General features: G+C 50.1%; 2 protein-coding genes across 4 annotated transcripts in view; both read left to right on the plus strand.

The window, feature by feature from the left end:
- The window catches only part of cdk20 (cyclin dependent kinase 20), a 61,905-nt gene extending 50,528 nt beyond the window's left edge, over positions 1 to 11,377 (plus strand). The window contains exons 8-9 of one of the 2 annotated variants that reach the window (XR_009507840.1): positions 8,065 to 8,244; positions 10,888 to 11,377. Coding sequence is in view for 1 of the 2 variants with exons in the window: in XM_059949651.1 (XP_059805634.1) it covers positions 8,065 to 8,154 (90 nt within the window). In the remaining variant the exon portion in view is untranslated. Of the gene's footprint in view, positions 1 to 8,064; positions 8,893 to 10,887 lie in introns of those variants that run through there. The other variant, XM_059949651.1, reaches the window with a different exon arrangement.
- Positions 11,378 to 16,847: 5,470 nt separating this feature from the next.
- LOC132380670 (endothelial transcription factor GATA-2-like) overlaps positions 16,848 to 27,595 on the plus strand; it is a 41,054-nt gene continuing 30,306 nt past the window's right edge. For both annotated transcript variants that reach the window (XM_059949652.1, XM_059949654.1), the window contains exon 1: positions 16,848 to 17,092. The gene's annotated coding sequence lies outside the window, so the exon portion shown is untranslated. The remainder of the gene's footprint in view (positions 17,093 to 27,595) is intronic.

Here is a 27,595-nt window from a genome sequence, read left to right on the forward strand (position 1 = left end):
TCTGCTTTGGGGAATCCTGCATGAGGACTTTTTTTTCCTTTCAGTTAGTCCTGACGAAGGGTCTCAGCCCGAAATGTCGACAGTGCTTCTCCTTTTAGATGCTGCCTGGCCTGCTGTGTTCCACCAGCATTTTGTGTGTGTTATGAGGAATTCCAAGTCACTTTTCATTGCAATTTTTGAATTTTCTCAATGAGAAAATTTGGTAAGAAATTAGTCTATGCCTTTATACCTTGTACCAAAGTGCATGGCCATAGTTTGACCAAAGTGATCACTGACAACTAGTCAAAGTAAATTTATTGTCACCATATACTACCCTAGGATTCATTTTCCTGCAGGTATTAAAGAAATACCATAGAATTTATGAAAACCTATACATAAATGAAATCTGAGAGCCAATGTGTAAATGAAGACAAATTGTGCAAGTAAGTTTTTTTTTAAAAAGTAAATACACTGAGAAGAAGCTTTGTAAAGTGTAGAGTTGAAATAGAGTCCGTAGGTTGTGGAATCAGTTTGGAGTTGAGGTGAGTGAAGTTATCTATGCTGCTTCAGGAGCCTGGTGGTTGTTGGATAATAGCTGTAAGTTGGGTAACTGTGGGGTTGTAGCATGAGTCATGACATTTGTTGTTTTGTGGCAGCAGTACTGATGATGGCTTGACAAATTACTCCACACTTAGTGCCCACTTTATTAGGTAGACCTGTACACCAGCTCGTTAATGCAATCATCTAAACAACTAAACGTAGCAGCAACTGAATGCATAAAAGCATGCAGACACGGTCGTTGTTCAGACCAAACAGCAGAATGGGGAAGAATTGTGACCTAAGTGACCTTAACCGTGGAGAGATTATTGCTGTCAGACGGGGTGGTCTGAGTATCTCAGAGACGGCTGATCTCCTGGTAGTTCTAGAGTTTATAGAGAATGGTGTGAAAATCCAGTGATCGGCAGTTCTGTGTGTGAAAAAGGTCGGAGCAGGATGGCCAGACTGCTTCAAGTTGACAGGAAGGCGACAGTAACTCAAATAACCACAAGTTACAACACTGGTGGGCAGAAGAGCATCTCTGAACGCACAACATGTCGAACCTTGAAGTGGGTGGGCTACAGCAGCAGAAGATCATGAATGTATTCTGAACGGCCACTTTTAGGAGGAACCTAATAAAGTGGCCACTGAGTATATGTATTTGTTTAGTCCATCTGTCATTCTTCCAGCTGCCTTAGCCACAGCTGCACGTGGCCTCCAGAAGTGAAGCAACTGTCCCCAAGAGATAAGGGACTTTCACAGGAATTGTTCTTCAGCTGAAGTGTCCTGGGGCAGCTGATTCACACCCAGTGCGTGAAAGGCAGAGCCAATCCCCAGAGACAGGGCCAACACACTAATTCTGCAAAACCAGTAACCGGCATCCATGTCGTGTCTCACTGTGACAACACCCCTTTTCAAAGTCCCTGATGCCCTTTGCTCCTCTCCGCAGAGATCCTATTTATCTTTTCTCTTACCAATACTGAGAAGGATTGTGTAGAAAAATTATGAGAAATTACAAGTAGGATCATGATGAAATAGGTACATGGGCAGAGGACTGCCAAACGGTCTTCAATGCTATTAGAGATGAGTCACTGTATTTTCAGAATCGGGTTTATTATCTGTAGTTTTGCAGTGGCACTACAGTGTGAGACATAAAAAATATTCAGTCATAATAAATAAATAAACTGTGCAAAAGCAGGATAGCAAGACGGTGTACCTAGACCGTTAAGGAATCTGATGGTGGGGGAGAAGAAGCTTTTCCTAAAGCATTCAGCTTGCATTTTCAGGCTCCTGTGCCATCCACAGGCCTCTCTACAGAGCAACATGATACTGTAGCAGTTGGCGTAATGCTGCTTCTGTAAGGAATCTGTATGTTCTCCCCTCAACCACGTGGGTTTCCTCCAAGCGCTTTAGTTTCCACCCACACTCCAAATACTTACAGGTCACTAAGGGTTAATTAACCTACCAGCCGGTAGGTTGATTGGTCATTGTAAACTGTTTCGCGATTGAGCTAGCTTTAAAGTTGGGGGGGTTCTGGGTGGCGCAGGTCGCAGGGGGCCTGTTCTGTGCTGTATCTCGAAATATATATAAATTGTTGGCATTCTTTGTTGGCCCTGACAGTGACAATTCTGTAGGCTGTGACTTCCTGCTGCTGTCTGTAAGGAGGTTATATGTTTTCCCCTGACAACACGGGTTTCCTCTGGGTGCCCCGGCACCCCTCACAGTTCGAAGACATAGGTTAGTCGGTCATTGTAAGTTGTCCCGTGATAAGGCTGGAGTTAAATCGGAGGTTGCTGGGAAGCTTGAAGGGCCAATACAGCCTATTCCGCCCTGTCTCTTAATAAATAAAAATACTTTAAAAAAATCTCACACTATGTTGGTTGTTAATGCAAATGACGCATTTCACTGCATATTTCAATGTACGTGTGACAAATGAAGCTAATCTTTAAATCTTTATTTCCTCCCCAATGGTAGTAATGAGAAGAGGCACATTCTGGGAGGTGAGGGTCATTACTGATGGATGCCGCCTTAGAACATAGAACACTATGGCACAGTATAGACCCTTTGGCCCCTGACCTTTAAACCTACTCAATCTAACCCTGCCCTCCTACGTAGCCCTCCATTTTCTTGGGGTTCTTCTTGATGTACCACCTTTTGAAGACATCCTCAAAGCTGGGTAAGGATTTGTCCATGGTGGAGCTGGCTAACTCTAAAGTTGTTTGCAACCTCCTGCCACCCTATGATTGCATCAACATGTTAGGCCCAGGCCCTGGGAAGGGCCCAACCCAAGGATCTCATCTTAGAGTAAGCCCCAGATGAGATTGTCGGATCTATGGACTTGCCTGAGCCTTGAGGACTGTGGAGGAAGAGGGTGGTGATGATTGAGAGTAGAAGGCAGATGTTTTGAGAAGCCAAGGTCTGGTGGGGGTGGTGGATGTTAGGGCAGCCTTGCCTGGGGTATAGGGCGGATGCCTGTCCCGCTCTCACAGGGACGCCTCACCGAGCTGTAGGTCCCAAGGATTTCTGAGCTCCACAGACTCAACATTGCTGAGTTCCTCCTGATCCCAATAAGAAAGAAAGAAAGACATATTCCCCTCCACCACGAGTGACGTTCCACAGCTGGTGCTTCCAGGCTGAGCTCCTGGTTGGAATACCGCAGACAGCCAGGGTCTGTACAATAATATCCCAGCTGCATGAAGGTGGTGGTGGCCCTGAGTTAAGGGGATCATTCACCCAGTGTACAGCCTGATATGGAAAAGCCTACCAAAAGTAATGGTTGCAGCCCAGTCCAGATGAAAAGCCCAGTCCAGTCACAGATGAAAGCCCTCCCCAGCACTGAGCACATCTGCAAGGAGCGCTGCCTCAAGAAAGCAGCATCCGTCATCAAGAACCCCCACCATCCAGACCATGCTCTCTTTTCAATGCTGCCATCGGGAAGGAGCTACAGGAGCCTCAGGTCCCACACCACCAGGCTCAGGAACAGTTCAACTATCCGGCTGATATTCTCTTATTAACTGTCTATATTTCTTTGCTGTACTGTGCCTGCAAGAAGATGAATCCCAAGTATGTACTTTGATAATAAGTCTACACTGAACTTTTGAGGGTTGGGTGTGAGGAGATTGAGGGATCAATTTATCCGTGGCCCTTTTTTTTCCCCAACTGGACTGCTGTCTTTGGCACAGAATGCTGCTCCATTCTTGCTGCCCCTCCCACGGCTTGCTGCTCCCTCCTCGACTCCCCTCTTGAGGCACAACACTCCCTCAGTGCCACCTCTCTCCCAGCGTGGCACCCTCTCCTCCAGGCCCTTCCCAAAAAGTGTGCTCCTTCTTCATCAAACATCCCACAGTGTGGTGTTCCCCCACACTGTGGCACTCTCCCCACCATCTATCTGACAGTGGAACACTCCCTCAGTATCACCCCGCCATGGAGTGGGATTCCCTCCTCACTGCCCAATCCACAGAGCAGTGCTCCCTCTTCACTGGCCCTCCCGCAGCAGACTGCACTCTCCTTGCCTCACCAGTTGAGGCACAGCGCTCCCTCCATGCCACCTCTCTCCCAGCGTGGCCCTCCCACAGGTGTTGCTCTCATGGCCCCTCCTGGAGCATGGAGCTCCCTCCTCTGCCTATCACACAGTGGGGTGCTCCCTCCTCACAGCCTATCACACAGTGGGGTGCTCCCTCCTCACCGCCTATCACACAGTGGGATGCTCCCTCCTCATCGCCATTCCTAGAGTGGGTGCTCCCTCCTCACTGCCCCTCCCTCAGCACGCTCCCTCTACAGGAGGGTGTGCTCCTTCACCACCCCTCTGACAGTGTGGTATTTGCCACACGGTGGTCATTCCCACAGTGTGTGGTGCTCCCTCACCCTGGCTCTCCCCCTTCACCCCCCCCAACGCTATCCTGCAGAATCTGCCCCACCTTCCTACAAACTCTTGTTTCCGCCCACCACCCTTGGGATTAGGGAGGGCAGGGGGGGTAGGGTCTGTGGTGGTGAGGAGGTGTGAACGACACCTCGGAGATAGTTTCATGAGAGAGGGATTAACATCTGTCAGCCTCCCCCGCCATGGGAAAACGTCTGTTCAGATTTCTGTGAGCCTGTGACCCAATGACTGTGGTACATCAGATAAAACTCTTATCAGTAAGAAACAGTTATTAGAGATGGGTGGGTTCATCATTGGGCTGAGAGCAGCCACCATTCGGTACAACTGCTCGCTAGATTACAAAGGCTGTTTAACGCGTCATTGAGGCCTACAGTAGTTGACTAATACCGTTCCTCAACCAGGGGTGTGGGGGGGAGGGTGGTGTAGGAAACGTCGATAGAAAATTTATCCAATTTATAAATGATACTATCGCCTTCTGAGTTCCTTCCCCACTTAACCATCGCACCGTCTCCCTTGCGGTCAAGCCTCTTGCTTGTGTTAGATTCAGCCTCAACGTCTCTTTTCTCTACAGGAAGCCTTTGGTCCCTGTGGCTCTTGCCCTTGGCCTTGCTGGGGTGGAGGTGTGTGGTGGGGGGAGAGAGGAGCTGGTGGGAGTCCTCTCGTGTACTCCGGAGTGGGGGCCTGTTGCGAAGCGTCCTGAGGGAGTGCAAGAAGGGATGGGATCGAGTTCCCGCTGTTCTGAGGCTCAGGGTATTGCCCATCCTCAGCGCCACTCCATCAGCACAGTCCTCCTTCTTCACCGCCCCTCCAGCAGCACAGTGCTCCCCCCGCACTGACCCTCCCCACGGGACGGTACAGTCCTCGCTCCTCACTGTCACTCCAAAGTGCATTGCTCCCCTCCTCACCACCTCTCCAACAGCGCGGTGCTCCCTCCTCACTGCCCCACCCACAGCACGGTGCTCCCTCCTCACCACTCCTCCCACAGCACGGCAGTCCCTCCTTGTCACCCCTTCCACAGCACGGTGCTCCCTCACCACAGTGACCCTCCTACAGTGTGGTGCTCCCTCCTCACCTCCCCTCCTTTAAGAACAGAAGAACTAGGAGTTGGCCGTCTGGCCCATTGGGCCTGCCTCCACCATTCAATAAGATCATGGCTATCTTGCCACGGACTCAGCTCCACCTGCCTGCCCATTCCCCTGCTATGCAAAAATTTATCTAACTGTGTCTTAAATGTATTCATCAAGATAGCCTCTACTGCCTCCTTGGCCAGGGAATTCCACAGATTCACTACTCTTTGGGGAAAATAGTTTCTCTTCGTCTCTGCTACAAATATACTCACACGAATCTTGAGGCTATGTCCCCTAGTTCTAGTCTCACCTAGCAGTGGAAACAACTTCTCTGCCTCTGCCTTTATCCCTTTCATAATTTTGTATGCTTCTCTCTCATTCTTTTGAATCCCAGTGATTATAATGCAGGCAACTCAATCTCTGCTCAGAATACAAAACCCCTTATCTCTAGAATCAACTTGGTGAAACCTCCTCTACACAACCTCCAAGGCCAGTGTATCGGCCAGAATGTCACGGGTACAGGTGAGGTACAGGTGCGACCTCACCTGTACCCTGATATCATCCGGGTGCTTAACTCAGACTTCCGCAAATAGGACCTGTACTCTCCGTTAACAGACGCTCAGCGGGCCCCTGGTGGGCGAAGGAGGTGCTTAAGAAACAACATCAGTATCAGCCTGAAGAAATCCCAACGTGACGTCTGAAGACGGGGAAGACATTGCACTCAATAGAAGCTCCTGGAGGAAATCTGTTCAAGAGGGAGCTGAGCCACACGAGAGCCACCACGCTGTGCCGCAGAGAACAAATGAAAGGAGAGACTGAATGACCAAAGGACCCAGCCACTAACCACAGCCACCACTCATCTTGCCCACACTTTACTAGAACATGTCAGTCCCAGATTGGCCTCCCCAGCCACCTGAGGACCCAGCAATAGACAACCCGTCGTACTCGGCTCCAGTGATCGCACCAGTATAGTTCAAATTTATTATCAAAGTGTACATAGCAGAAACAACTTCGCAATTCTTCTTCTTGCAGGCACTCACAAAGCAAAGAAACACAGTAGAATTCTCTGAAAAACACACAAGATCGCCGCATATCCAATTTGCAAAAGAGGACGAGTTGCGCAAGTAGTGAAGCAAAACAGAAAACAAGAACACAAGGAACTTGAACTTCAGTGTCTTCCGTGGAGCCCGTTCAGCGCCGAGGCAAGTGAAGCCGGTCCAGGAGCCCGATGGTACCAACCAAGCGCAGGCAGACCGCGCTGGTCGTCTGTCCATTTTCCACCCACGTCCTCGAAGATTTTTAACCTTACTCGACACTTTAATCGGCAGGAGGTAATGGAGCTGAGCACAGGCTCATCTTCAGCTGCCAGGCCACGACGTAGCATCCATCCTCAGTGACGGCCGTCCCAGCCATACCTGTACCCTTGAGAATCTAGTCCGCGGAATCTCCCAGGAGATCACAAAAGTGCCATTTTGCAGCATAATTTCCCTGGTCTTCAATTGAATCCATCTAGCCATGTGGCGGGGTGAAATCCATCTCTACCAAAGGAGGCATAAGGCACTTCTCTCCACTGGCCTGCAGGTCACCCTTGGGCAAGGTGTAGCATCTACATCTGATCAGAATCCTGTGAGGCCACGGGAGCAGGTGGTGGATGGTTGTATGAGCAGCCAGTGCTGATCACAAGTCCTGGTTATGCGACCACTGACGCCAGGCAGACAATCTCTGAAGAGTGTTGATAATGGCTGGGGGTCACCCGTCTTGTAAAGACACTGCCCAGAAGAAGGCAATGGCAAGCCACTTCTGTAGAAAAATTGCCAAGAACAGTCACGGTCACGGAAAGACCATGATTGCCTGTGTTATACATCAAGGCAGGTAATGAATGGATGAGCACTGAAGGGCCACATTTTATTTGCCTTCTTGATAACCTGCTGCACCTGCAAACCAACCTTTTGCGACTCATGCACAAGCACTCCCAATTCCCGTCTGAACACCAGCGTGATGCCTCCCTCATATCCGCAGAGGACTGTGGCATGTAATCAAGTGAGCTGTCATAGACAGGAGGCCGTTGGTTGACACACAAATGGAAGCTATTCCGGTCTCTCAGAGCGCCGAGGAGGGAGCGCTGCACTGTGGGAGGGGTGCCGCTGGAGGGACAGTGCTGAGAGAAAGATGGTGACAAGGGAGCATCATGCTATTAGATTTGTTTTCTTACAGGCATTTACAGGAAAAATAAAGAATACTAGACATAAAGACTGACAAACAACCAATGGGCAAAGTAATACAGACTTAGTAAATAAAAATACAACACTGAGAACGAGAGTTGTAACGAGTTCTTGAAAGTGAGTCTGTAGGTTGTGGAATCAGTTCAGTGTTGAGATGAGAGAAGTTATCCACGCTGGTTCAGGAGCCTGATAGCAGTGAGAAGAGGGCATGGATTGGATGGTGGGGGGCCTTGATGATGGTTGCTGCTTTCCTGCTACAACACTCCTTGTAGAGGTACTCAGCGGTGGGGAGGGCTTTACCTGTGCTGCAGGGAACTCTGAATGGACCCATAATGCCATTGATGTCTGTAATGGCCGCACCTTTCTGTTTGCTTTGCAGCCTGTCGATTCTGGGTTTGGAGCCAGAGGAATCACTCTGTCCATCTCTCCCTGCCCCCTGCTGATAACTGGGCATGCCGCCATTTTCTAATCCTGCCCCCGAAGTCCTTCACAGATGGAGTGCACAGCTAGCGAGGTCCGAGGAGCAGGCAGAACGGCCAATTGTCTTGAGCGACTCCTGGTAAGCCTGACTTCCAAAACCGGGCCTGTACTTGTTGGAGTTTAGAAGAATGAAGGGGGATCTCATTGAAACCTATTGAACATTGAAAGGCCTAGATAGAATGGACATAGAGAGGGTATTTCCTATGGTGGAGAAGTCTAGGACCAGAGGACACAGCCTCAGAGTAGTACAAAGTCCTTTAAGTCAGAGATGAGGAGAAATTTCTTTGGCCAGTTGGTAACAAATCTGTGGAATTCATTGCCACAGATGGTTGTGGAGGCCACCATTGGGTATGTTTAAAGTGGGGGTTAATAGGTTCTTGATTATTCAAGGTTTCAAAGGTAATGGGGAGAAGACTGGAGAATGGGGTTGAAAAGGAAAGTAAATCAGCTATGTTGGAATGACAGAGCAGACTTGATGGGCCAAATGGCCCTGATTCCGCTCCGATGTCTTATGGTTTTATGCTCTAAAACATGACAACTGCAAGAAATTCAGAGAAACACAAAAAATACCAGAGGAACTCAACTAGGTAGCATCTATGGAGGAAAATAAAGAAGCGAGTTTATAGATGAGTTCTGGGCTGAGACTGTTCATCAGGACTGGAAAGGAAGATGGCAGAAACCAGAATTAGAAGGTGGGAGGGGAGGAGACAGACTACAAGCTGGTAGGTAATAGGTGAGACTAGGTGAGGGAGGGAGAGTAAAATAAGAAGCTGGGAGGTGGTAGGTCAAAGAGGTAAAGGCTGAAGAAGCAGGAATCTGAAAGGAGAGGGGAGTGGACCATTGGAGAAAGGGCTCCAGAGGGAGGCATTGGGCAGGTGAAGAGAAGGGGTAGGAAGGGAGCCAGAATGGGTAATGGAAAAAGAGGGAAGAAGGGAGGGGAGATAAATTACCAGAAGTTAAAGAAATCGATGTTCATGCTGTCAGGCTGGTGGCTACCCAGACAGATTTGAGGTGTTGCTCCTCCAACCTCATTGCGGTAGTAGAGGAAGCCACAGACCGACATGGCAGAATGGGAGATTGAACTGAAGTAGGTGGCCAGCAGGAAAACGCGCTTTGTGTGGTGGTTAGACATGAGCTTTAAAATGGCAATTGCTTTAGTTGTAAAGGATGCAGATATATGACGTACGGTGTGGAGATTTGTCCACTGCAGATTAGAAGGGTTGGCTGAGCCTTGGGGCAGCTGTGGAGGAGAGGCACTGGAACGGCTAGGGACTTGGGTTGTCCACCTTATGGTGGAGATGGTGAAGAGGAAGGGGAGGTAACACGCAGACATTAAAAGTCATAGGGGTTGTCGGTGGAGTGCACAACCTACGTTGTGGCTCTGAAAAGCTGATCAGACTGCACTTGGAGTCTTATGTTCAGTTCTGGTCACCTCATTATAGGAAGGACGTGGGAGCTTTGGAGAGGGTGCAGAGGAGATTTACCAGGATGCAGCCTGGATTAAAGATTTTAACCATCTCAAGCTCCATCCGCAAAAAAGCGGAATTTCCCGGTGGTCAACCATTTCAGTTCCCCCATTCCTGTTCTGACATGTTCATCTGTGGCCTCCTCTTCTGCCGTGATGAGGGCACTCTCAGAATGGAGGAGCAACACCTCATATTCCGTCCAGGTAGTCTCCAACCTGAAGGCATGAACATTGATTTCTCCAACTTTTGGTGATCTTTTCTCCCCTCTGCCTCCCCCTCTGCTTTAATTCCCCACTCTGGCCTTTTACCACTTCTCCTCACCTTGCTGGTGTCTCTCCTCCTTCACTTTCTCCCACAGTCAATGCTCCTCTCCTAATTAGGTTCCTTCTTCTCCAGCCCTTTGCCTTTTCCACCTATCACCTCCTAGCTTCTTACTTAAGTCCCACCCCACCACCCAGCTGGCTTCTCCTATCACCTTCTAGCTTGCCCTCATTCTCCTCCCCCCACCCCTTTGTTACTCTAGCATGTTAGCCCTTCCTTTCCAGTCCTGATGAAAGGCCTAAGCCTGAAATGCCGACTGTTTATTCATTTCCATAGATGCTGCATGACCTGCTGAGCTCCTCCAGCATTTTGTGTGTGTGTTACTCTGGATTTCCAGCACCTGCAGGACCTCTTGTGTTAGAGATTTTAAAGAGGAGCTTTATTCGTCAAATGTATGTTGAAACGCACAGTGAAATCTGTCGTTTGCGTTGAAGATGTGCTGGGGGCAGCCCCGTAGGTAGTGCCAGGCATCTGGCACTAGCATAGCATTCCCAAAACTTACTAACCCAAACAGTATGTCTGTGGAATGTGGGAGCAGCCGGTCACACAGCAAGGAGAATCGAACCCCAGATGTTCATTGCTGGTGCTGTCATGGCTACACCACCACACGGTGGTCCATGCATGTCATAAGAGGACAGGTTGAGTGAACTATGTCTTGGACAGCTGGAGACTCTTCCCTAGGGCAGAAATGGCTTATACGAGAGGGTATGGGGGTGGCCCTCAGTTGGCCCAGGTCCCTGTGGAAGCTGCGTCCCAGTTTTCCACGCTTTCGGAGCAGCGCCATCTGTGGCTGACGAGACCAAGCGAGAGTTGCAGAGGTGGCATCTGTATCTGGTGTCAGCTCCGCTGGGGGTGCAGCGTTCCTTTCAACAGGCCCGTTTGTCTCCTACCGCTTTCAGGGATTTTCCCTCACCTGACTTAGGGTGTTGTTTCAGAGTGCTTCTCCATCTGGTGCGGACGGCTGCAAGTTCCTCCCAGGACTCGATGTTGTTCAGCCCAGTCCATCACAGGTAAAGACCTCCCAACCACTGAGTGCATCTACATGAAATGCTGCTGTAGGAAAGCAGCATCCATCATCAGAGATCCTCATCACCCAGGCCACGCTCTTTTCTCGCTGCTGCCATCAGGTAGAAGGCGCAAGAGCCTCAGGTCTCACACCACCAGGTTCAAGGACAGTTACTATCCCTCAACCATCAGGTTCCTGAACAAAAGGGGACAACTGCACTCACTTGCCCCATCATTGTGATGTTCCGACAACCAATTATCTCACTTCAAGTACTCTTTATCCCGTGTTCTTATTATATTTATTTATATTTGCATTTGCATTTGCACAGTTTGTTGTCCTCTGCACTCCGATTGGTCCCATTATAGTTATTATTCTACAGATTAGCTGACTATGCCTGCAGGAGAATTAATCTCAGGGTTGTATATGGTAATGTATATGTGTTTTGATAATAAATTTTACTTTGAACTTGACTCATGACTCACTTTCAGACATCCTTGTAGCGCAGTTGTGGGCAGCCAGAGATTCTCTCAGCTGAAGCCAGCTCGCCGTAGAGGACGTCTTTTGGGATGCTGCAGAAATGGCCCAGCCAGGGGCACCTACGCTGCCAGAGCAGGGTGTATATGCTAGGGAAACCAGCACCAGAGAGAGCCTCAGCAGTGGGTACTCTGTCACTCCAGGAGACACCCAAGATGTGATGAAGGCACTTTAAAAGGAAGTTGTTGATCCTTCTCTCATACAAGGGGGGCAAACTGTTGAGGTAATTGGAGGAGTGTAGAGGAGGGATCTTTTACACTCAAAGTGGAATGTGCTGCCAGGGGTGGTGTTAGAGGCAGATACATTAGGGACATTTATGTGACTCTTAGACAGGCAGATAGCGGATGAGGTGGTGGAAGGGTGAGATAGTAAGTTTGCAGATGACACGAAGGTTGGCGGTGTTGTGGACAGTTCAGAAGCTTGACGTACGTTACAACGGGACACTAATACGAAGCAGGTGGAAATCGCCCTGGAAAAGTGTGAAGTGATTCAGGTTGAACTTGATGCAGATTACAAAATTAGCGGCGGGATGCTTTTGGGGTCATGTCTATAGATCGCTCGAAGCTGCCATGCAATTTCAAGTTTACTTCCCATTCAACCATACATGAATACAGCTAAATGAAACAGTGTCACCAAGGTGCAAAACACAGCACAAAGCACGTATAATATAACAGGAAACTACAGTCACACAAAAAAATATAGTCCAAGTCCCTGAGTCTACAGTCGAACAGAAGGCAGCTTGTCTTCTGCCGAGCGAACCCTTGGATAGGGGGAGGGAGGGGGGTTGGAGCACGGATTCCAGCATTGACGCCGCATCTCACCACCTCGGACACTCCATCGAAGCACCTGACTCTGACACCTCCCCCCCGGGAGGCTGCAAACCAGCAGCACCACGCTTGAGGTCTAGTCCTCACTGTGACTGAGGCCACACAGCTCCCCCACCATTCACCAATAAATCCGTGAACCGGATTTGTGGCATTCCACGCCACCAATGTCCAACTGGGTCCTGCGATCACGACTAAGATGAGCACTCGCTGTTAGACTGCACGCCTCCTTCGCGCACTGACTCCTCTGACGTCTCTCTGTCTCAGTCAGCACCGCGGTCCAGATGAAGTCTAGCTCCTTCAATTTCTCTGCCAGCCAGCGACTCGCTGATGGGGTAGATCTGCAGTCTGGCAGGGTCATGTGATAGTAAAAAAAATACATTAAAAACGGACAATAACACCTTAGGTTGACATCGTAAAAGCTGTTGCATCCGACCATGTCACCATCTTGTCGAAAGTTGGTTGGGGGGGTGTTAAGAAGGTGTTTCATCCTTCGTTGGTTGGAGGACTGAGTTCAAGAGCCATAAGGTAATGTTGCAGCTCCATAAAACCCTAGTTAGACCACAGTTGGAGTATTGTGCTCATTTCTGGTCACCATAGGAAGGGTGTGGAAGCTTTAGAGAGGTTGCAGAGGAGACTTACCAGGACACTGCCTGGATTAGAGAGCACGTCTTATGAGGAAAGGTTGAGTAAGCTTTTCACTCTGGAGTGAAGGAGGATGAGAGGTGACTTGACAGAGGTGTATTAGACGATAAGAGCCATAGATGGTGTGGACTGTCAGAGACTTTTTCCCAGGGCAGAAAGACTAACACAAAAGGGCAAACGTTTTAAGGTGATTGGAACAAAGAACAGGGGGGATGTCAGAGATAGGTTTTTGTAACATAGGTGCTGCCAGGGATAATTCTAGAGGCAGATATATTAGGGATATTTAAGTGACTCTTAGTTGTGAGGGAAAGGTTAAAAAGTCGGCACAACATCGTGGGCAAAAGTGCTTGTACTGTGCTGTAGTGTTCTATAATGTGGAGTCGGATGGGTGGAAACCCAGGCTGTGGTATTTGTTGTCAGACTTGGTGGACACCCCTTCGGTCAGCAGAAACGGAAGCCTCAAGGCCTTATCATCAAAGCTGCCAAGTTCACCACCTCATCTGCACAGTACCAAGGCAGCAAGGCACTGACAAAGTTGCTAGTTCGAGAATCCCTTTAATACTTGGAGTAATGTGTCCAGTTTTGGTCACCCTTTGGTTTGTGGGGAGATGTTACTAAATTAGAAAGAGTGCAGAAAAGATTCACCTGGACTTGGGGGCCTGAGTTACAAGGAGAGGTTGCAGAGACTAGAGCTTCAGAAGTTCATGGCTCAGTCCATCACGGATAAAGCCCTCCCCATCACCAAAGCAGCATCCATCATCAGGGACCCCCACCACATAGCACATGCTCTCTTCTCACTGCTGCCATCAGGAGGGAGGTACAGGAGCCTCAGGACTCAAACCAGCAGATTCAGGAACAGTAATTACCCCTCAACCATCAGGCTTCTGAACCAAAGGCGACAACTTCACCTACCCCATCATTGAACTGTTCCCACAACCCAGGGGCTCACTTTCAAAGACTCTTCATCTCATGTTCTTGATATCTATTGCTTATTTATTTATTATTGTTCTTTCTTCCTTTTATGTATTCACACAGCTTGTTTTTTGCATACTGGTTGAATGTACAAGTTGACGCTGTCTTTCACTGATTCTATTATGGTTATTATTCTATTATGGAGTTACTGAATATGCCCACAAGAGAGTGAATCTCAGGATTGTATATGGAGACTTTGATAATAAATTTACTTTGCACCTTAGAACAGAGATGAGGAGGAATAACTTTAGCCAGAGGGTGGTGAATCTGTGGGATTCATTTTCACAGACAGCTGTGGTGGCCAAGGCATTGGCCATCTTTAAAACCGAGGTTAATAGTTTTTTGATTAGTCAGGGTGTCAAATGTTACAGGGAGAAGGCAGGAGAATGAAGATAACAGCGAAAATAGATCAGCTATGATGGAATGGTCGAGCTGACTTGATGGACTGAATGGCCTAATTCTGCTCCTATATGAGTTTAATGGTTTAATCCCTCGAACATAGGACATTTAAAAGAAAATTACTGAGGCCCTTCTGGCCCTTCGAGCCATGCCTCCCAACAATCCCCTGATTTAATCCTAGCCTAATCACAAGACAATTTACAATGATCAATTAACCAACCAACCAGCATGTCTTTGGACCTGGAGCACCGAAGGACACCCACACAGTCACGGGGAGAACCTACAAGGTCCTTACCAGCAGTGATGGGAATTGAACCCAGGTTGTTTACGTTGTAAAGTGTTGTGCTACCGTGCAGCCCGCAGGAGTGACCCGATAGAAGTATGTAAGCTTGTGGGGGGGAGGGGGGGGTTGCAAAAGCAGATAGTCTTTTTCCCAGGGAGAAAGAGGGTATCAGTAAGATTTAAAAGGGACATCGGGGAAGCTTCTTCACACGTAAGGGTGGTGTGTATTTGGAATGAGCTGCTAGAAATAGTGGTTGAGATGTGCACACAAAAAGCCATCTAGATAAGTACACGAAAAGGAGAGGATACGAGTCCTGCGGGCCAAATTACTGGCTGGGCAGCACGAACGGGTTGGGCCAAAGGGCCTGTTCACATGCTATATTCTGTTCCAGGTGGAGCTGAGGCATTTTCATCCTGTAGTTTCCCTATCGCCCCACATCACTCAAACAAGAAATCTGGTTAGTGTCATATTGCCATCATATGGGAGGGACCTTATCCACCAGTTTGGTTACACAAGCAGCTCAGAGGCCAGGGATCCTAGGGAGACTAGCTCCCCAAAGCCAATAACCCATTTATAACGCTTGAGTCAGGAGTGTGATGGAATACAGCCTACTTGCCTGGGCGAAGTTAGTCCAGGCACTTCACATCCACATTATTATCTTCCCCCTCTCCCTCCTCTACAAGACACTCCCCACTTCCCTGGGTGAAGTTAGTCCACACACTCCACATCCGCCACATTACCTCTGCCTCATCTATAAGTCAGGAGTGTGACGGGACACTTTCCCAGTTGCCTGGGTGGAGTTAGTCCATGCACTCCACATCCACCATGTCATGTCTCTCCCATCTATGAGTTAGGAATATGACGAAAGACTCCAGGCTTGGAATTGGCCCATGCTCTCATGCCGTGTAGACGGGTTAATGGTTTAGGGGAGTTGGGAGGTGAGTTAATTTACTGAGGATCCCTGGCCTCTGAGTGCTCACGTAGCCACGCTGTGAATATGGGTCTCTCCCACGTAGCTGCAATGTGACTTTGACCAGACAGCTTGTTTTAGTGACGTGGGATAGGGTGAGCCAGCTAGGCCTTTCCCCTTTAGAGCAAAGGGGACTTGGCAGAGGTGTGCAAGATGATGAGAGGCGTAGACAGCGTGGACAGGCTGCAACGGCCAATACCAGTGGATATCTGTTTAAGCTGAGTGGAGGAAAGTTTCGGGGGCTGTCAGAGGTAGGCCTTTCCACACAGAGTGCCTGGAACTCTCATTAAGTATGGCACGTGGGTGAAAGAAAAATGGAGGAGTAAAGGAGGGAAGGGCTAAATTGATCTTAGAGTGGGTTAAAGGGCCAGCACAGTAACATGGGCAGAAGGGCCTGAACTTTGTCTTGTTCAAGAACAGCTACTGCCCTTCAACTGTTCGCTTCTTGGAACCTTCAATTATTCAGTTCAGTGACAAGAAGCTGCGGGGAGATTTACCCAGATCAGAGGAAAGGCTGGCGGAGCCAAGGCTTTTCTCTTTGGAGTGACTTGATAGAGGTGTATAAGATTATGGGAGGCATAGACAGAGCAGACAGCCGGTGCCTTTTATCCGGGATGGCAGCAGCCAAGACCAGAGGAAATCCACTGAGAGGAGGAATGTTTAGGGGAAAAGCCAGAGCTAAGTTTCCTTACACACAGAGTGGTGGGTCCATGGAACGCCCTGCCAGGGGTGGAGGGACAGGCAGACATATTAGGGACACTTACAAGACTCTTAGATAGACAGACAGATGATAGAAAAATGAGAGGCTATGTGGGAGGGAAGGTTTATATTGATCTTGGAGTAGGCACAACATCGTGGGCTGAAGAGCCTGTACTGTGTTGTACTTTCTGATGTTCTAAAAGTCATGCCGGTAATCTTTTTTCCTGCATTCTTTCCAATTTAGTAACATCTTTCCCGCAGCACGGTGACCAAAAGCTGCATTTGTGTCTGTGCCACGGTCAGATCAGGACCAAGGAAACCACCCCCCCCAAGATCTCTACTGGGAGCTGCTGAGACCTCAGAGGGCATTGGCCCTGGGAGATAGAACCCACCCCCCCACCCCACCCACCTCCTCGATCTGGAGGCTTGAGCCTGCCGCCTCCCCACTCACTACCCCTGCTCTCTGGGACGGGCGAGGCTTCAGACTGCCTAAGAGGCGGAGCGTCAATGGGACAGCCCATCATGCGCGCTCTCTCTCTCTCTCTCTCTCTGAATCTCCCTCCTCCCCCCTCCCCACCCCTCCGCCTCTCACTAACCAACTCCCCCCACCTCCCCTTTCTGACTGCGATCCAGCCAGCATAAAACTATCACCCACATATCAGTGGCTCTAATCACCCGCTCCCGCCTGCCTGATATCGTTCTACGGACCAAGAGATAGGAGATAGTGGAGGGACTATCGCTGCGTCCTGCGCAAGGATCCTGTTTTATAAATACATATCTTCTCTCTCTGGTGACTCGCTTCTACAAGGTTGGTTCCTTTTGTCAGATTGTTATCTCCACGGTTTCTGATCTCGGTGTGCCCCCCCCCCCCCCCCCACCAGCCTCTGGGCAGCCTGAAATGAGTCGGTCCCGTCTCGATTTCCATCACCTTTTCGATAACTGAGTGTACTGGGTCGGGTGGGGGGGGGGGGGGTTTGGAGGGGTGGTCAAATTCTCAAATTCTCCCCTTCTCTGCCGGGGATCTGTTAGCTGGGAGTTGGAAGGGGTGATGAGCGGTTAGGGTCCAGTGGTGGTGAAATCTAGCCCACCCCTCCACTGCTCCTCCTCTGCCAATTAATTTCTCTTACCCCCCCCCTCCCTTTCTGCCACCAGACACCCCCCCCCCCCCACCTCACACTCTGCCCTCCCAGTGCCTGACTATTATGCTGGCTCACTCCCTTCACCCAAGCCCTCACTCAACGCCTTTAACCACGTTCCCCCTCTTCCCCCTCCACCCAGTCGCTTCCACTCCCTCCCCCTCTCCCCCCCCCCAAGGAAAGGGCTGGCAGAAGGTGCACAGTAAGATCCCACTGGAGGCTGAAAACAACAGGAAGCCAGGCCACAAATTTCTGAGCGTTCGGTGGGGGCGGAGAAAGTTGAGGGCAGAGGAGGCTCGGGTCGCGCTGTGCTGACCAGAGATGGGGTCCGGTAGATGCCACCGAGAGTGTTCGAGGATCTGGGTTGGGAAGTTGGAGGGAAGCTGAGAAGCAGAGAAGGCAAGTTGCTTATTGCCTCCACCAGCTGGGCGTGTCACTTCCTCCTCCCTCTCGCTCGGACAGTAGATGGAGCGTTCGGTGAAATTCCCCCACCCCTCCCCTCTGTAAACTCGAGCCCCTCCCGATCCCCAAGAGCCCTCAGCCTGTCACCCGTTGACCCTGCATTTGCCGACTCACTGCAGCTTTTGGTGTAGTAACATTGACATTTGTCCAAAGCCTTGAACCCCCTCTGGTCTATACAACCCCCCCGCCCCATCCATACACCCTTCCCCATCACTAAAACCCCCTCCATTCCCTAACTGTCTTTCCCATCTCTGTGACACTCTGCAGCCCCTACACCCCTCCCTGTCTCTCTAACCCCTCTCTCCCCTACACCCCTCCCTCTCTTACATCCCTCCGTCTAGGTAACAACCTCCCTCTGTCTTTGTGAATTCCCTGCCTCCCCTAAAACACTCTGTGACCTCCTCTTACCCTCTGTTACCCTCTCTGCCTCTGTAACTCCTCAAGTCTATACATCGTTCCCTCTTTAACCTCCTCTGGGCTCCACGTCTCTGTGACCCAGTCCAGACTCTACACGCCTCCCCGTCTCTGTAACCCCCTCCAGCCCCTACACTCCTCACTGTCTCTGTGACCCAGTCCAGCCCCTACACTCCTCACCGTCTCTGTGACCCAGTCCAGCCTCTACACTCCTCCCCGTCTCTGTAACCCCCTCCAGCCCCTACACTCCTCACTGTCTCTGTAACCCCATCCAGCCTCTACACTCCTCCCCGTCTCGGTAACCCCCTCCAGCCCCTACACTCCTCACTGTCTCTGTAACCCCCTCCAGCCTCTACACTCCTCCCTGTCTCTGTAACCCTCTCCAGCCTCTACACTCCTCACCGTCTCTGTAACCCCCTCCAGCCCGTACACTCCTCACTGTCTCTGTAACCCCCTCCAGCCTCTACACTCCTCCCCATCTCTGTAACCCCCTCCAGCCCCTACACCCCTCCCTGTCTCTGTAACCCTCTCCAGCCTCTACACTCCTCACCGTCTCTGTAACCCCCTCCAGCCCGTACACTCCTCACTGTCTCTGTAACCCCCTCCAGCCTCTACACTCCTCCCCGTCTCTGTAACCCTCTCCAGCCCCTACACTCCTCCCTGTCTCTGTAACCCCCTCCAGCCCCTACACCCCTCCCTGTCTCTGTAACCCTCTCCAGCCTCTACACTCCTCACCGTCTCTGTAACCCCCTCCAGCCCGTACACTCCTCACTGTCTCTGTAACCCCCTCCAGCCTCTACACTCCTCCCCGTCTCTGTAACCCTCTCCAGCCCCTACACTCCTCCCCGTCTCTGTAACCCCCTCCAGCCCCTACACTCCTCCCCATCTCTGTAACCCCCTCCAGCCCCTACACTCCTCACTGTCTCTGTAACCCCCTCCAGCCCCTACACCCCTCACCGTCTCTGTGACCCAGTCCAGCCTCTACACTCCTCCCTGTCTCTGTAACCCCCTTCAGCCCCTACACTCCTCACCGTCTCTGTAACCCCCTCCAGCCCCTACACCCCTCACCATCTCTGTAACCCCCATTCTCCCCTACACCCCTCACCGTCTCTGTAACCCCCTCCAGCCTCTACACCCCTCACCGTCTCTGTAACCCTCTCCAGCCCCTACACTCCTCACTGTCTCTGTAACCCCCTCCAGCCTCTACACTCCTCACCGTCTCTGTAACCCCCTCCAGCCTCTACACTCCTCATCGTCTCTGTAACCCCCTCCAGCCCCTGCACTCCTCATCGTCTCTGTAACCCCCTCCAGCCTCTTCACCCCTCACCGTCTCTGTAACCCCCTCCAGCCCCTGCACTCCTCATCGTCTCTGTAACCCACTCCAGCCTCTACACCCCTCACCGTCTCTGTAACCCTCTCCAGCCCCTACACTCCTCACTGTCTCTGTAACCCCCTCCAGCCTCTACACTCCTCACCATCTCTGTAACCCCCTCCAGCCCCTACACTCCTCACCGTCTCTGTAACCCCCTCCAGCCCCTACACTCCTCACCGTCTCTGTAACCCCCCCAGCCCCTGCACTCCTCACCGTCTCTGTAACCCCCTCCAGCCCCTGCACTCCTCACCGTCTCTGTAACCCCCTCCAGCCCCTGTACTCCTCACCGTCTCTGTAACCCCCTCCAGCCTCTACACCACTCACCGTCTCTGTAACCCCCATTCTCCCCTACACCCCTCACCGTCTCTGTAACACCCATTCGCCCCTATACCCCTCATCGTCTCTGTAACCCCCTCCAGCTCTTACACCCCTTCCCATCTCTGTAACCTTAAGCCTGTCCAGCCCCTACCCCTGAGAGAATCTCCTTTCGAGGCTCGGCAGCTTTTTACGAAACATCGAGAGCGCTGTGGCAGGATTTTGTTATGCATTGTTCGGCTGGAGGCTGCTGCGATATCTAGCTGACGTTGGTTATCCACCGGTAGAGACATGGAGGAGATAATGATTACTGGCTTTCTGCTGTCTCTCAGTCCCTCCGTTTCACAAAATGCCTCCTGTGACAGACAGGGAGGCCAGAGAGTATGACTATGTCCAGCCAAAGAATCAAAAACTTCATGTTAACATACTCCAGGGCTCCACGGGAGGATGTGCCCCTGGCAATGGACTCAGTCTGGGGGACGGGGGAGAGTGAGGGGGAGGGTTAAAGAGTGAATGGGAGAGGGAGAGAGAATGAGGGGGAGAATGAACAGGAGTGAAGGGGGGAATAAGCCAGAGAGAGGGGGAGTGAGTGGGAGAGTAAGGAGGCGACTGAGGGGGAGAGAAGGGGAATGGGAGAGGGGAGAATGAGGGAGGGTGGGATCGTGAGGGAGAGGGGTCAGAGTAGTAGAATAAGAAGGAAATGGGGGCTGGGTAGGAAGGGATAATGTTTGGAAGAATGAGGGGGATAAATAGAAGAGGAAAGCAGATGAGGGTGAGGGAGAAGGGCAGGCAGAGACATGCAGAGGAGAATGACAGAGATAGGCCACATTGAGAGACGGAGGGGGAGAGAGAAAGAGAGAAAAGTTGGAAGGGCAGAGGAGAGAGGTGCAGAGAGAGAACAGGTAGAGACGTAAGTGAGGGTGGAAGAAATGGGGAGCGAGGAGAGAGGGAAAAAGTATGTAAGAAAGAGGGGAAAAAAGAAAGAAAATGAGAAACAGGTTAGAGAGAGGGAGGGAGAAGGAGGTAGTGAGATGGGGGGAGTTGGAGAGAAGGGGATAATGTGAGAGCGAGGGAATGAGTCTCCAGAGACGGAGGGGTGAGTGTGAGAGGGTGGAGGGGAATTAGTGGAGATAGATGAGGGGGCTAATGTGAGGGGGAGGGTGACAATGAGAGAGAGGGAGAGTTATTGGGAGTTAGAGAGGCACAAACCTGCTTCCTTTCTCACACCCTCTCTCAATAACCCCCTCCCTCCCCTCTCTCACTCTCTCCCTCCTCCCTCCCCTCTCTCACTCTCTCCCTCCTCCCTCCCCTCCCTGTCACTAACTCACCTTTTCTCTCTCATAGAGAGGATGGGATGTTAATGAGAGAGACAGGGAGGTGAGTTAGTGAGAGAGAGAGAGGGATTCAGAGTGAGAGAGTGAGGGATGGGAGTTAGTGAGAGAGGGATGTAGAATTACTGAGAAAGAGGGGTGTAGAGTTAGTGAGAAAGAGGGGGATGGGAAGTTACTAAGAGTGAGAGGGAGGAGGGAGTTAGCAAGAGAGTGAGGTGCAATTAGTGAGAGAGAGGGAGTTAGAAAAAGAGACATGTGAGAGGGTGAGGGGGAGAGTGGGAGGAGGAGTTTGTAAGAAAGTGGGAGAGGGGGAGTTGGTGAGAAAGAGAAAGAGAGGGAAGAAGGGAGGGGCAGTTACCGTTGGAGATTGGGGGAATTAATGTGAAAAAAGGAGGGATGGCGAGCTAGTGAGAGAGAGGGAAGGTAGTGATAGAGGGAAGAAAAGAATTTGCAGAAGGGGTAGAGTGAGAGTGAGTGGGAAGGGTGGGTTAGTTGGAGAGATAGCAAGTGGGGTAACATTCAACGTACATTTGTTATCAAAGAGCATGTCACTATATTCAGCCCTGAAATATATTTTCTTGCGGGCATCTACAGTAAATCAAAGAACCACAATTGAATTGATGAAAGACCACACCCAACAGACAGTGGGCAAAAGAGAGAGGGGTGAGTGTGTGGGATAGGGTGTGTTAGTGCAAGAGTGAGTGAGGGGACAGGAGAGTGAGAGAGGGAAACGGAGGGAGAATCAGGATTGGTGAGAGGGGAGAGTGGGGAAGTAAGTGACAGATGGGGAGAGTAAGTTGGAGAAAGGAGTTTTAAAGGGAGAGTGAGTGGAAGATCGTGAAAGTGAGGGAGGAGAGTGAGTGGAAGATGAGGAATGTGAGGGAGGAGAGTGAGTAGAAGAGGAATGTGAGGGAGAGAGTGAGTGGAAGATGGGAAAATGAGGGGGAGAGTGAGTGGAAGATGATGGACATGAGGGGGAGAGTGAGTGGAAATTGAGGGAGCAGAGTGAGTGGAAGATGGGGAAATTGAGGGAGGAGAGTGAGTGCAAGTTGAGGAAAGTGAGGGAGGAGTGTGTGGAAGATGGGGAAGTGAGGGAGGAGAGTAAGATGAGGAAAGTGAGGGAGGATGGTGAGTGGAAGATGAGGAAAGTGAGGAGGAGAGATAGTGGAAGATCAGGAATGTGAGGGGGAGAGTGAGTGGAAGGGGAAAGTGAGGAGGAGAGTGAGTGGAAGATGGGAAAGTGAGGAGGAGAGAGAGAGAGAGTGGAAGATCAGGAATGTGAGGGGGAGAGTGAGTGGAAGATGGGAAAGTGAGGAGGAGAGAGTGGAAGATCAGGAGTGTGAGGGGGAGAGTGAGTGGAAGATAGGAAAGTGAGGAGGAGAGAGAGAGTGGAAGATGGGAAAGTGAGGAGGAGAGAGAGAGTGGAAGATGGGTAAGTGAGGAGGAGAGAGAGTGGAAGATCAGGAATGTGAGGGGGAGAGCGAGTGGAAGATGGGTAAGTGAGGAGGAGAGAGAGTGGAAGATCAGGAATGTGAGGGGGAGAGTGAGTGGAAGATGGGAAAGTGAGGAGGAGAGAGAGTGGAAGATCAGGAATGTGAGGGGGAGAGAGAGAGTGGAAGATGGGAAAGTGAGGAGGAGAGAGAGAGTGGAAGATGGGAAAGTGAGGAGGAGAGAGAGAGTGGAAGATGGGTAAGTGAGGAGGAGAGATAGTGGAAGATCAGGAATGTGAGGGGGAGAGTGAGTGGAAGATGGGAAAGTGAGGGGGAGAGAGAGAGTGGAAGATCAGGAATGTGAGGGGGAGAGTGAGTGGAAGATCAGGATTGTGAGGGGGAGAGTGAGTGGAAGATCAGGAATGTGAGGGGGAGAGCGAGTGGAAGATGGGAAAGTGAGGAGGAGAGAGAGTGGAAGATCAGGAATGTGAGGGGGAGAGCGAGTGGAAGATCAGGAATGTGAGGGGGAGAGTGAGTGGAAGATGGGAAAGTGAGGAGGAGAGAGAGTGGAAGATCAGGAATGTGAGGGGGAGAGCGAGTGGAAGATGGGAAAGTGAGGAGGAGAGAGAGTGGAAGATCAGGAATGTGAGGGGGAGAGCGAGTGGAAGATGGGAAAGTGAGGAGGAGAGAGAGTGGAAGATCAGGAATGTGAGGGGGAGAGCGAGTGGAAGATGGGAAAGTGAGGAGGAGAGAGAGTGGAAGATCAGGAATGTGAGGGGGAGAGCGAGTGGAAGATGGGAAAGTGAGGAGGAGAGAGAGTGGAAGATCAGGAATGTGAGGGGGAGAGCGAGTGGAAGATCAGGAATGTGAGGGGGAGAGTGAGTGGAAGATGGGAAAGTGAGGAGGAGAGTGAGTGGAAGATCAGGAATGTGAGGGGGAGAGTGAGTGGAAGATGGGAAAGTGAGGAGGAGAGAGTGGAAGATCAGGAATGTGAGGGGGAGAGCGACTGGAAGATGGGAAAGTGAGGAGGAGAGAGAGTGGAAGATCAGGAATGTGAGGGGGAGAGTGAGTGGAAGATGGGAAAGTGAGGAGGAGAGAGAGTGGAAGATCAGGAATGTGAGGAGGAGAGTGAGTGGAAGATCAGGAATGTGAGGGGGAGAGTGAGTGGAAGATGGGAAAGTGAGGAGGAGAGAGTGGAAGATCAGGAATGTGAGGGGGAGAGTGAGTGGAAGATGGGAAAGTGAGGGGGAGAGTGAGTGGAAGATCAGGAATGTGAGGGGGAGAGCGAGTGGAAGATGGGTAAGTGAGGAAGAGAGTGGTACTGGACAGGGTTTGTGCCAGGGACTGTTGCACAGAGCCAGGAGAGGACTCACAAAGCTGGTGCCTTCAATTTACAGATAGGAATGCTTTCCCGCTGTCTTCCCTGTGCACACCGCGCTCTGCCTTCCACCTTCCCACAGATGAGTTTATCTTCTAGGTAAACTGTTTCCACAGACTCCCCCTCGCAAATCTGTCAGGCCAGATGCAAAATGCGGACCCCATTCCCCTTGCAATGCTCAGACGCATCCATTATAAAGTCTGCCAGAACTGGTCGGCCTGCTATGGGAAGGATATCCATGCTGGAGAGGGGGCGGGGAAGATTCATGAAGATGTCATTGTGAACGGAGGGCTAGAGTTATAAGGAGAGACTGGATGGGCTGGGGCTGTTTCTCTGCAGCGTTGAGTGGCTATGCTTGTATTCGAGGTCTTAGTGTCATCTGGGCCTGCACCCTCTAGAGCTTAGGAAAATGTGGTGGGGGGATCTTAAAAACTATGGTATATTGAAAGGCCTGGATAGGTTGGATGTGGAGAGGATACTTCCTATAATGAGTGAGTCTTAGAGGGCGCAGCCTCAGAATAGAGGGCTGTCCCTTTAGAACAGAGACGAGGAGGAATTTCTGTAGTGAATCTGTGGAACTCATTGCCACAGGTGGCTGTGGAGGCCGAGTCATTGGGTATATTTAAAGCAGAGGTTGATAGGTTCTTGATTAGTTAGGGTGTGAAAAATTAAGCAGAGCAGGTAGATGAATAGTGTTGAGAGGGATAATAAATCAGCCATGGTCGAATGATGGAGCAGACTACATAGCCTAATTTTGCTCCTGTGTCTTATGAATAGGGACAGGGGAGTCTCTAATTAGAGAGTGCAGGTTTACAGTAAGACATAGGAGACACGAGGGGCACATGTTTCACACGGAGGGTGGTGGTTATTTGTTGAGGAAATGGGAGGTTCCGAAACAATTGGTACAGGTACTTGTTTATTACTGTGACATGTACTGAGATGCAGTGAAAAATGTGTCTTGTACACAGTTCAGACAGGTCAGATCATTACACAGTGCATTGAGGTAACAGAATGCAGAATAAAGTGTAACACCTACAGGGAAAGTCCTGAGGGAGGACTTTATCGTAAGGAGGTCTGTTCACGAGTCTGATAACAGCGGGGTAGAAGCTGTCCTTGAGCCTGAATGTCTGGGGTGTCCAGGGCCATCGATTATGCTAGCTTCTTTACCGAGATAGCAAAATGTGTAGGCAGAGAGGTGTATGGAATTTTGATGGGGCATAGATAGGGTCATTTTCCTCCGGGCAGGGTGTCTAATACTAGAAGGCACGTGTTTACAGTGAGGGATTGAGGGGAGATTTGTGGGTAGTTTTTCTCCCCCACACTGTGCTTAGAACACTGGGCCAGATGGACTGAAAAGGCAGGGTGTCGGATCCAGCCAGTTCTGCTTGCTGCTCCACGACATTTTCTCTGCTCTCTGTGCTGCTGAGGTGGACCTGTATCCTGTTCCAGGCTTCACGGGCCGTGTGATGAACTGAAGCTGAGGCTCCGGGTTCCGGGTCTGTGGACTCACTTCAGTTCTGAATGCTCTTACTTACTCTTACTGTTTGCACAATTTGTTCTTTTTCTCATCTCTCTCTGTGCATTGGGCATTGGTCAGTTTTTAAAATTGGAGTCTTTCGGGTTTCTTGTTTTGTGGCTGCCTGACAAATCTCAAGTTGTGTAATTTATACATTCATGATAAAAGTATTTTGAACTTCTGAACTCTGACTTTAGAACAATACAGGCCCTTTGACCCACAATCTTGTGCTGACCTTTTAACCTAAAGTAATCTAACCCTTCCCTCTTTCAAAAACCATAGCCCTCCCTTTTCCTTTCACCCATGTGTCTAAGAGTTTCTTAAATGCTCCTATATCTCTGCCTCTGTCAACACCTCTGGCAGGGCATTCTGTGCCCCCCCCCCCAGTCTCTGTGTATAATTACCTACCTCGGACATCTCCCCACTAGACGTTCCCAAAAGGATGTCTACTGGCATTAGACATTGCCTCCCTGGGAAAATGACTGTCCACTTCTTGTACATCTCTTTCAAGTTTCCTCTCATTCTCCTTTCCTCCAGACAGCCCTATGCTCACTATTTCAGGCCACATCCTGGTAAATCTCCTCTGCATCCTCTCTAAAGCTTTCCCATCCTTTCTATAATGAGAACATAGAAATAGGAGCAGGAGTAGGCCATCTGGCCTATCAAGCCTGCTCTGCCATTCAATAAGATCATGGCTGATTTGGCCATGGATTCATCTCCATCTATCTGCCTTTGACCCATAATTCTCCTACTATGCAAAAATCTGTCCAAGCTTGTCTTAAATATATTTACTGAGGTAACCTCCAATGCTTCATTGTGCAGAGAATTCCACAGATTCACCACTCTCTGGGAAAAGCAGTTCCTCCTCATCTCCATCCTAAATCTACCCCCCCTCCAGATCTTGAGGCTATGTCCCTAATTCTAGTCTCACCTATCATTCTCTACAACTTTCCTGCCTCTATCTTATCTAGCCCTTTCATAATTTTATGTTTCTATAAGATCTTCTCTCATTCTTCTGAATTCCAGTGAAGTGAGACGATCAGAACTGTACACAATGCTCCAAGTGTGGTCTGACCAGGGTTTTATAGGGCTGCAACATTAACTCCTAGCTGTTGAGGGTGGTGAATATTTGGATCGAGGTGTCGGAGGAGGTGGTGGAGGCAGATATAAAAGCTTTCTCAGAGAGATACTCGGACAGGGAACGTTCAAAATATTACAGGCCTAATGTGTCCCAAGTTGTGCTTGGGATGTCAGCACAGGCTTGGTCATCCTATTAGAGGGAAGATGTTATTAAACTAGAAAGTGTGCAGGAAAGATTCACCAAGGTGGGGACCTGAGTTACACGGAGAGGTTGCATAGATTAAGACTTTTTCCATGGAAATGGTCGATTGAGGGGTGACCTGATTGAAGCGGGTTGTCATGGTAGAAATGGCAGTTCCTTGGGAAGACCAGATTGAGGAGGCGTTGGGGCATAAGAAAGCCAAATACCAGAAGCTGGTAGAGCAGTGCCAGACACAGGAGTCGCTATTCAGAACCTACTCTCTCATTGGCAACGAATCAAGCCATCAGGACCATTGCAGAGGTTAGAGTTCAAGTAAATTTTATTATCAGGGTACATACAACCCTGAGAGTCATTTTCCTGTGGCCATACTCAGCAAATGTATAGAATAGAAACTATAACAGGTTCAGTGAAAGATTAACCAGAGTGCAGAAGACAACAAAATGTGCAAATGCAAATATACATAAATAGCAATAAGTAACAAGAAAATGAAATAACGAGATAAAGAGTCCTTAAAGTGAGATCATTGGGTGCAGAAACATCTCAGTAGATGAGTTTAGTTATCACCTTTTGTTCAAGAGCCTAATGGCTGAGGGCCAGTAACTGGTGGTGTGAGTGTTACTGAGTCAGCCTCCAGATGGCTAAGGATCAAGAGGTGTGGTCCGTGGGCCAACGATA

This window comes from Hypanus sabinus, chromosome 24 (assembly GCF_030144855.1).
Source record: "Hypanus sabinus isolate sHypSab1 chromosome 24, sHypSab1.hap1, whole genome shotgun sequence".
Taxonomy (NCBI): domain Eukaryota; kingdom Metazoa; phylum Chordata; class Chondrichthyes; order Myliobatiformes; family Dasyatidae; genus Hypanus; species Hypanus sabinus.